Source organism: Eurypyga helias, unplaced genomic scaffold (genome assembly GCF_000690775.1).
Source record: "Eurypyga helias isolate BGI_N326 unplaced genomic scaffold, ASM69077v1 scaffold37511, whole genome shotgun sequence".
Lineage (NCBI taxonomy): Eukaryota > Metazoa > Chordata > Aves > Eurypygiformes > Eurypygidae > Eurypyga > Eurypyga helias.
Genome location: NW_010233498.1, coordinates 1 through 10,752, shown reverse-complemented (window position 1 = coordinate 10,752; position 10,752 = coordinate 1). Strand labels below are relative to the sequence as shown.

The following is a 10,752-nucleotide window of genomic DNA, read 5'->3' as shown; positions in this document are numbered from 1 at the left end:
CACACGGCCAGCTCATGCTCAGCTTATACCTTCACGTTCAGCTCACTTACACCTTCTTCCCTCTCTGCTCTTGTTTCTCAGGAGAGGACATATGTTGCAGCTTGGAAGATGTTAGCACTCCAGTTTCTGTATTGTTGCTTTCTCTTCCCCTCAGAAGTTTACAAAACTGATAGTGCTTATGTCACCCAGTGTGCAGCACAAGAAAATTCTGGCCTAGAAGGCAGCCCTGGCGAGCTGTGGTAGTGTAAACAGATAATGAGAGGCCTGATGGAGTGTTCAATGCAAACTTAAGTCAGCCTAACAGATGTGCTCCACCCGTCCTGCTCCAGACCGCTCGGGAGAATCCATTCGGTAGTCTCGAACAGCAGCTTGATACAGGGGGATACTGAACCTGGGTGCTCTTCTGACTCTCCGTTTTTCTTATGTCACAGGACTACAAAGCTGATGAGGACCCTGCGTTATTCCAGTCGATTAAGACAAAGAGAGGACCTTTGGGGGCAAATTGGAAGGTACTAAGAACTGATGTTACCACCTTACGAAGCCTTTGTCAGCAGAAAGAAGTCGTCCCAGTTCCTTAGAGACTAGCCCTAGCAATGTTAGTCTTCATGTTTTAAGGGCAGAGGTGGAATACTTTTTTATTCTGTTAAGGTTCCAGATGTGTTAGTAAGCAAAGGTACTGTCTGCTACTTGTTTAATATCACTACTAAAATCAGAGCTATGCAGTTTAAATGATTATCCTTACTTAAGATTGATGCCTGATTATAGACGATGATCAATTCCATGCAAGCCATCAGCCTGCTGTGGTGGACACTGGAGGTGACTTAAAATGCAAAAAATCAGTTGGAAACTTCCTTATATTTAAATGATTTTAACTGTGTATTTCTTAGAGCTGGGTAAGAGGTAGTACATGTGTATATTTTATTTGCAGGTTTGTCCTGGGCCCAAGCATTAGCTGTATTCTCATGAAAAACCTAGTATATGGTGTGTTTCAAGATGATGGGAGGGGGAGAGGCGTGTATTCAGACTCCATTAGTGTAAAACTCTTTCTACCTGGGCTAAGTGTTCCTGCCAACAGGGTGGAATTGTCACAGGGTTTATTTTTGTAAACTATGCTGAAAATGTGCATCCTGCCTTAGATGTTTGTTCTCCTTCCTCCTCAGGAAGGAAGCAGGAGGCTAGCCCTGTTTGGGCCTGTGTGACCTAAAGAAAGTGGGGAATTACTGGTTTGGTTTTTTTGTTTTTTTTTTTTTTTTTTAAAAAAAAACCAGAAAACCAAACCCACCAACCAGTTGTAGAATGAGAACTTTGCCTGGAACCGGCAGCACTGGGTTCGTATGTTCTGTCCTTTTACTAATGCCTGGACATAGACTGATGCTGTTTGGGAACGCCAAACAACAGCAGCACTTTGTTTTTTGTTCGTGAATGGAACCTTGGTCTTCTGAGGATAATTGGTTTTCATTTAAGTGATTTCTGGTGATGAGTATTTGTGACAAAAAATGTGTGTTAAATAAAAAAGCATTATTCACCATGGTTTTTATATGTTAAATCTAACTTGACTGTGTGCGTGGCCCATGGGAGTTGTGTGTTTCATGTTTGAAAGAAATCTAGCTTCAAGATGCCATAAAGTATTTCTGCTTATAAGTTTGTTGCAGATATAAAGAACAAAAATCCGTGAACTTGTAGTAATTGCTTGTTGTCCTAGCCAAACACAGATTTTTGATTATTTTGTTTTTAAGTAACTATCAGCTTCCTTTTTTGGTTTGTGGTTTTGGGGTTCCTCCCCCAGTTCCTTATTTGTTGTTCCTCTTTTACAAGGCTTGGAGTAAGCTAACGTGCTTTGTTAAACAAAAATATGATGTGGTCTCTTCTATTACATAAATTTGACTGCATGAATTGTGGAAGAATCACCGTGTATGACGTTACGGGTATTTCAGAATTGGTTATATCATAGAATCACAGAATGGTTTGGGTTGGAAGCGACCCTAAAGATCATCTAGTTCCAACCCCCTTGCCATGGGCAGGGACACCTTCCACTAGATCAGGTTGCTCCAAGCCTCATCCAGCCTGGCCTTGGACACTCCCAGGGCTGGGGCATCCACAGCTTCTCTGGGATGTAGGAACTGTAATAAAAAATGAGGAGTTCTAGGAAATGGTGGTGGTGTCTCCTCAATTTCCCTCAGTTCATTCTTCTGGGGATCCTTCTTTTGCACAAAATCCTTGAGCTGCTTCCAAGCAGTCTTTGAGGTGGAGCTGTAGTGGGTCCTTGGCCACCTGTTGCCATTGATGATAAAGAGGTTCTCTCCCTGTATTTCTCATAGTAGCAGTCAGAAAGTCCGTGATTCATCATGCAAAAATGAATATGTAAATTATGCCCCACAACTCGAAATTACCTCCTCACCAGGGAAAAGACATACCCTTCTGGCGTTGTCTGGAGAGGGAGAGAGCGTGCCAGCGTCTGTGTGGGCAGAGCAGAACGGCACCGAGCTCACGTTCCGTGCTTTTGTGAGGAGTGAACTTGAGGGGTGCTTTTTGTTACCGGAATCTTTTCTAGTACGTGTGTTTTCAACATTGTACTGAGCAACTTGGTACAACTCCGATTAAAATTGCCTTTGCACAATGCACCCAAAAGTAAAAAAAAACCAACTGGTGCTCGCTATTGTAGTCAAGCTTCCTTGTCCTTCCAGAACGTTACAGTGGGAATCGTGAGCGTGAAGTGCCTGGGAAGGCTTTATAGTGTGCTTGCAGCATGGGTGGAATTGCCTTGCAGACTTAACCTGTTTGTTAATTCTTACTACCCTCTGTTCAGAGTACGGTACTGTTTACTGATACTTGGAATTCTGAGTGTTATTGGAATTCTGATAATACTTAGAATTCTAATCTATAATTGTAATAAAGTAATGTACTCTAATTATAACTTAGAATTTTAATATAATACTTAGAATTATAATCTATAATAGTTTAATTAATTTGAAGTGAGTTTTTAAAAAATTAACAACTCTTTCTCGTCATCCATAAACAGAAGGAGCTAGCAACTGACGAAGAGTGCCCTAAAATGTGTGCTTACAAGTTGGTGACGATCAAATTTAAATGGTGGGGGCTGCAGAACAAGGTCGAAAACTTTATACAAAAGGTAAGTGCTTCTCCCTTGCTGGGCTGTGCCTGGGAAGGAGGGATTGGTGCTGGTGAGGTGGGGTGTTTGAGGGGAAACAGCGAGGAAGTTTCCTGTTGCTTGCAGTCAAGCAGTTTCTGTTCATTTCTTCAGCCAGTACAACCCGCTGTGTCTTGATCACAAGAGCCGTGGGGTTTCCTTGGTGGTACCAGAATAACTTTCCAAGTTAAAAAAGCGAAAGTATGAGCAAAGAGTCTGCGTCATGTAGGTTTGACACACGATTCTTTCCAGCAGTGTTTGCCGGGAAGAGAGTTCTTTGGGCCGTACATTAGATTTGATCAGCGTTGGTGTTGAGACAGTCAGCAGCTTGAGCGATGCAAAGCCTGGGAGCAGAGGAGCAAGATGTGAACTTCAGGTGGCAACTTGGGTACCTGAATACATGCACAGCTCTGGTTTAGAGGTGGAATAGATTCCTGTGTTGCATATACAAGAGTACTTTTGTCAGAGCAGTTGGAAGCAGCTCTGGTAATTTCCTAAATTGAACGGTTTGTGTGATGCATCTTTCATCGTCCAAGTCAGCTTTACGGAAGTTGAGATTCCAGGGCGCCAGAGCTGGGCTGAGCTGGAAGTTGCAGTTCTTCAGCATAACACAGGGGTTTGGGGGCTGGCAGGGAGTTTGAAATGTGAAACCTACCAATTTAGGTAGAAGAGGTGCAGTGGAATACTGTGATTGAGTATCTGTAGCATTCGGAATCATACTTTAATGAAAGGGCTGTGGAATCCTTATCTTAAACATTTATATTTCAAGGGTTTTTGAAATTGCATCCCAGATATTACTGGGGTGTTGGTTTTGTACAAATTACCAGTGTGCCACCTTTGGAGTCAGAAGTACTTCCCTTCGTTGTAGCTTTTCAGGAATTAGGCCATTCTTTTTCAATAGTCTGCACAAAACCTGTGGCAGTTCTGTTGTAGATTTTTATACAGTTGATGCTAAATTCTCTAGCTGTTGTTAGGCTACATCTATTCTGTGTACTGCTCTCTTGGAGCTAGAACAGATTTTGAAAGGATTCCTCAGCATTTTCCAGTAATGTGAATTGCTGGACTTCCTTGAAACTCTCTCTGACAGTGAAATTTGTTAATTTTTTTCCGTGTTAAAGCATGTGAAAAATGAGCTGACTTTTAAATGGGATCCAGGAATGTGAGGGGCTGAACCTGTAGCAACACGATGCAGCACACACCTAAGGATTACAGGTTTACAAACTGAGCAGCTGCGATCACTTCCCCGTCTTTGGCGAAACGTAAGCCTGTTACCTAATGTTTGTTTATCTTCCTAAAGCAAGAAAAAAGGATATTCACCAACTTTCATCGCCAGCTGTTCTGTTGGATTGACAAGTGGATTGATCTGACTATGGAAGACATTAGGAGAATGGAGGATGAAACCCAAAAGGAGCTGGAAGCGGTAAGAATGTTTCTACTTGCAGAGCAATCTCTTTGGGAATTAATTGACGCAGGTTACGTTGTGTCCGTCCCCTTGTGTGTGTTTGGGCAATTGCTGATGAACATGACAGCCCCTTTAGTGATTCCCTGGGCAGACCCATGCACACCAGGCCGCTGTGTGCTGTGTTGTCCGGCTGGAAGTGGCTGTAAGGTAAATATTTCTGATGTCACTAAATCCCAAATGCCTTCCCCGACCAGCTCTTGATTTATGGTACTGCACCCATTGCACAAAGTCCCATTCGGTGTCTTTTTACCACTCGTCAGCTGGAATTCAGAGCTGTCGTGTTGCTTTTCCATCATGTCTTGCTTTATTTCTTTTCTAATCGTCATTAGTTCTAATTACTTTTCTCTCTTCAAACATGTCTTCCAGCAAGTTTGAGTGTGTTGCATGGCAGCTGTTCCACTCATCCTGATCAGTGCACCAGCACTGAGAATTTCACTTGCCGAAAGGAAGTCAGTAAAATTAACGGGCTTGAGATAGTGTCAATTTTTATGCTTCGGTGGCTGTGAGGGCCAAATAATTATAGTCTGATCTGTCTTTGGACTGATGTCTAGAAGGAAGCTCATCCATAGGGCACGTTCTCTACTCTTCCCTTTTAGAGAGAAGAACATCATAGGCTAGGTGGGAGGCCTTCTTCTGTATTGTCTTTCCAGAGCATGACCTTGGCATGAACCTTTCTCATTTTAAATCCTGCCTTTTTTTAAGTTCTTTGCAGTCTTTGAATTGGCAGTTCTGTTTCCTTCCCGTTTTGCCAATTGCTTTATGCCCCAAACCCATTCACCTTGTCACTGTCCTTCCATTGTCTCGGTTCTTTCAAGACTCGATGTGTCTTCAGCTCAAACTTGCTTTTTTGCATGATTTAGCTCACTTCAGCTGCCAGACATCTTTAAACAAGTTGTCTGGTGCTTTAGACCCGCTGTTGCAAGTGGTTCTGAAGTGCAGTTTGTGGTGCCTTCCACATCTTGTAGTATCAAAACTAGCTGTAGCTCCTCCATCCCCGCTGGTTACGCTCCATGTTTGGACTTTTAACTGTGTGGGGCCTCTTGCATTGTGTAGAGATGTTTTCTGGATTTGGAAGAAGTCTCTTCACTGTTCTGTGCGTGAGTAGGTAGGTGTTCTGGGCTGGTAAAGCCAACCTTAGCTCTCACAGAAGCTGAGGGGTTTGTCTGCTTTGGCAGGTCCTGGAACGTGCTTTGGAAAGGAATGTCGTTCGCTCGCTCTTGCAGACGTTGTGCTCGCTCGTTGGCATTTGGATGGGTGGGTTATGGCAGGTGTTCTCTGAAATCGTGTGGTTTTCTCCTTTATTCTACTTGATGCCAGAACCTCTTCCTAGAGCCACCTATTCCTAGGAGTGTGAAGGAGGAAGAGTAACCACTTCCCTCTCCGTAACTGATTTTTGTCGGAAGGGTTCTCTTCTGCACACCTGTAGTTCTTTATTTGGAACGAAACAGGCCTTGCCCGGTTTCTCTGGGGAAGCGTAGTGGCAGTGTGAGGAGTGCATCCACGGCGTGTGCTGGGGAGAGCGAGCAGCACTTCACACGTCTGTGTGCGTGAGAGCTTCCCTTTTGTGTCTCTGTGGGCTGTGGATGTTTGTCTTCCGGTAGAGAAAGTTCTGTGTCACATTTCTCACTGGTAAGTAACTTCTTTTCAATACTTTTTTGCAAAATATTTGCTGCTCTTTAGTTCTCACCTTAAGCACAACCCGTGTTTCTGGGTGTAACATTTATCCTCACTCTTAAATATCAAACTTATTTACTATTTCCTTGTGCAAAGCCATACAAATAGTTTATTTCAGATAGCTTGTTGTGCAAGATGTTAGCGGCAGGAACTTAAGTGTGTTACTTGTTGAAAAAGCCAGTTTTTAGCAAGACAAATGTATTGATTAGTTACACTAACACAGCTTTTCTGTGTGTTTTGTGAAATGTGAGAGAAGCAGGGACCTACTCTTAAAATATTTCGGTGTCCCTCAGCTGTCGTAACAGGGGGATCTACAAACACCTATAAATGATGCAATTTCAAGGGGTTTGTGGTGAATGAGGTATTGGAGAATAACCTAAAGGTAAAAATGTCACTGGCAAATAAAACACGAATGCTAATTTTCTCCCAAATAATTTGGGTTTATGTTTCATATTCAACTACTTCATCCATTGTGATAACCAGTAACCTTCATTAAACCCCACGCACACCACGACTCGCCTCTTTTGTGGCCTGGACCACTGCGAGGTGAGCCCTTAGTGACCAGGTGCTTAACGTGGCAAGAATATCTTCACGTTTCCCTCCCTGCGGAGGAACGCTCGGCTCTTTGGACAGTGCCGCACGGTGCAGTTCTGTGGCGCTGAGCAACAGCAGCTGCAGGAAGCAAACTAATACTGGCAGCGTTGCATTTCCTTACATCCCTTGTTTTCTGTTCCTGTTCCCTTTCTCATTAACACCCTGTCTTCTGCCTGGTTTGAACTAACCTTTCTCTTCGGATTCTGTGCACAATTTGGTTTTTATTGGTCCTGTTCTTCATCTTAAGTCGATTTTTTTGTAGTCAGAACCTCTGCTTTTGTTGCTGTTTTTCCCTCTATCGCAGCCCATCCTTTTCTCACTGTTTTTCTTTATCTTTCACTTAGTGGTTTATGTTTTTGGCTCATGGAGCACCTCTGCTTCGTTAACACACATTGGCTAATTGCTATCGCAGCCCATCCTTTTCTCACTGTTTTTCTTTATCTTTCACTTAGTGGTTTATGTTTTTGACTCATGGAGCTGAGGAGCACCTCTACTTCATTAACACACATCGGCTAATTGGTGCATAGTAGAAAAGCATCCCACCCTGCCACAGCCCTGTGACCAACCTCCCTCACGTCTTTGTGAGGGTAGAAATGCCACATTGGGTATCTCGAGCAGCACAGCTCCACGCTGAACTGAACCACCACGGGCTGCTAAAAATTTACAAAGCATCATTTACAGCTGCTGTACGGTTCCCAGGCTTCCTCACCCAAACAGAAATACCCCGTCTCCAAAAAAGCTCAGCGGTAGCTGGGGCTGGTCCTGGTCCCGGCCAGGGAAAAGCAGTCCTGGTCGTGTAGATCGTTACTTCTCTCTTACTAACCAACAGCGCGGCAGGTTCTTTATGTGGTAGCTCACGGTTTTATTTTGCGTTTAGATGCGTAAGAAGGGTTCCGTTCGAGGCACTTTGGCTGCTGACGTCTAGAGGAGTTCTCTGTAGGTTCTGAGGCAAATCGAGCTGTGTAAGTCAACTGCTGGATGGAAAAGGAGAAAAGTGATTTATGTTCTGACGGATGGGAATTGCTGGCAGAAGTCATCTGAACGGACACGTACCCGGATAACGCTTCTGGGCCTGCCCTCCCTCCTGTTTGATAACCCCGTGGTGGTCAACAGCTGGAGGTGGCCCTTGGTGTCCATGAGACCTCCTCCACGGACGGGCGCCATGACCGGCTGGGCGGGGGCTCGGCCCGGTGGGAGAACGCCCGCGGCGTTGGCCACGCCACCTGGTTCTTCGTGCTTGCCTAGTGCAGCAGCCCGGAGCGCGGGACCTGGTGTCGTCGCGGCGCTGGCGCTGGGTGCTGACGCCCGCAAAGCGGCCTTTGGGCACGAGTCAGGGAAGTCAGTGAGCGTCCTCTTGCTGCACACTGAGTAGCAAAGTGATAGGTGGGCTTAGCCCACGTCACTGAGGGAAACTGGACTGTCATCTTCCAGGCATGTAAAGTTCCTGAAATCCAGTTCCACACAGATATTTATCAATACTGAAGAGTGTTAAAACTGGGACTGCGGGAAGCACGTTGGCAGAGAGTTGCAAGCTGTCGAGTGTTGGTGGCTCGGACCCGGATGCTGGTGGTTCCCGCTGTGACAGTTTTAATGCCGCAGATGGGATCTCCGGCCAAAGCAGTTTTAAAATCCTGCTGATGGGTGTGAGGCTCCTCAGAGGCTGGAGCCGCTCTCCACCAGCGAGGACGGCACCCAGATTCCGATTCCCTGGCAAGTCTTGCATTGCTTTGGTACGATTTGCTCTGTCCTGGTGATGTTTGGTCTGCCCTGCCCTGTTTTTCTTGGAAGTATAGTAAAACTGCCCGTTGGAGGAAACTTAATGCATAATCGTGTATTTTCTTTCTCCACAGTTACGTAATCAAGGCCAAGTCAGAGGAACAAGTGCTGCCAATGACGAATGATGATGGATTTAACCGTCACATGCCGTGTCGATATACAAATGTGTGTGTGGATGCATGATTATTTGTATATAATTATATATACGCACATGCATACTGAAGGGGGTTGTTACAGTGTCTCCAGGGTGCTCTGCCTCTCCCCAGCAAAGATTCAGCGGAAACTGCTTTCATTATGTATACCTGAAGCAAATAAAAATCAACTGAGTAGTGTCATTTAAAGGGTGAATTAACTGCAGAATTATGCTAACTGGTATGTTTCATGAATGTCAATACTGGACCAATTTATTCCCTACTCGCTGGGGTTTTTTTTTTCCTCCCCCTGTCTTGAGTCACTCTGCTATAACTTTGCCCATATCACATTGTAAAGAGACAATTCCAATAAGTTGATTTTCAGGTTTGTGTCTTCCCTATGTGATTATTTTTGGAATAGGAACAATGAATGTATTTATAGCTATTTATTTCTGGATTGTCGTTATCCTATAGTCAAATCAGGAAAAAAAACCCCAACATTTCTATTAGGGAAAATTTGAAGACTTTTACTGTTTGAATAAGTTTAACCCAAACTTTACCCAGTCACTGATACAAAAGAAAAGAAAAATCATGTTTTATTGGACTTTTGTACATTGAAATGCTAATGTTTTTTCTTCATTAAAATTGGCAAGATTAAGGAAAAATGGTTTGTGATTTATAAAATAATTGCACCTTGAAATTTTCCAGAAGCTGACTTTTTAGACAAAGACACTGACAGTACTTGTAAAATATTTTGCGTGTGTCTTGGGCCGTGCAGTGGAACGGGGGGGTCCCTTCGCTTCAGCCCCTCCCGGCAGCGAAGTGGCTCTTCTCCGGCGTTTCGCTTTGGAGGCTGTGCAACCGGTGGTGACCTCACACACACGGCGCGAGGGAACCTAATTGTGACTTTTAGCTCTTTTCATGTTGAAAATACACTTTAAAGGAGATGCCTACTTTCAGATATGATGAAAGTTTAAACTGTAGCATCTGATACTTCTCTGGTTGTGGTTAGACAAGTAAAAGGACAGATGGTATAATGAAGCCCTCCTGTAGGTAACTCACGTAGGGAAAAATGTCTTGAGTGTTTATTAAGGAAATTTTCAGAGCGTATCATAGATCTGTATTACCAAAAGGCTTGCTAGATCAGAAACAAATTATTTTAAAAGCACTAGTTAGATGACGTTCTGTTAACGCCTGGTTTCCTCCCAGCATCCCCAGAGACCTCGGGGAAGCCTTGCTTAATCTTCCATCTTCATAATCTCGCGTGCATCCAGGAATTTTGGACTCGTCCTGCTCTACCTTGCCCCGGTTTCCGTTCCAGGGAGTCTTCCCCTGCTCCCGGGGGGGCCAGGTCTACCCGGCGCCTGCGAGTGCCAGGCAGCGACGCCCCTGCCAGGGTGTGGGCGTTGGTACCGCTCTCCTGGGTAACTTCACCCTCCTCCCCTCTGCTGCGGAATTAGCTGGGTTTTCCTTCCTGCATTAGCCGTTAAGCGGCGGTTTGCCCTCCGTCCCTCCAGGAGGTTTTGTGAAGGGACACGTGCACGCGGGCGTATGATTTTGGAAGTGCTTGCAGCCGGGAGGGCTGCTGCGCCCCCGGGAACCCAAGGGCTCGGTTGTCTCCTCAGTGCCGGAACGCGCGTCCCCCCCTCACCGATGTCGGAACGCAAACGGAGGGGAGGGGACCCCACGCCTTCCCTGTTTTTTGGACTAGTTGTGCAAATGAGCGACTCTCGTAGTGAATGTAAAATGTTTAGTTGACTTTGGCAGTCTCTGGTGTGACCTACGGTAAAACAGTCAATGAAACTTAAATAAATTTGGTCATAAAACGCTCTGTCTCCTGTCTCGGGTGTTAGTGTTTGCGGTTTGCTGTTGAGCTGGCCTTCAGGTGTTTGAGCGGTGCGGGCGGTTGCGGTCCTCTGCGGGCGCGCTCCGGTTGTGAGCTCGAGCCCGTGTTCGCAGCGCTCGGG

General features: G+C 45.1%; 1 protein-coding gene across 1 annotated transcript; it reads left to right on the top strand.

The window, feature by feature from the left end:
• Positions 1–431: 431 nt before the first annotated feature.
• LOC104517174 (phosphatidylinositol transfer protein beta isoform) lies at positions 432–9,353 on the top strand (the record flags this gene model as incomplete). The annotated part of the gene is made up of 5 exons (XM_010161751.1): positions 432–509; positions 3,020–3,130; positions 4,446–4,568; positions 7,756–7,840; positions 8,729–9,353. Coding segments are annotated over 4 exons (360 nt in total), but the record flags the coding sequence as incomplete, so codon positions are not given.
• Positions 9,354–10,752: the final 1,399 nt, after the last annotated feature.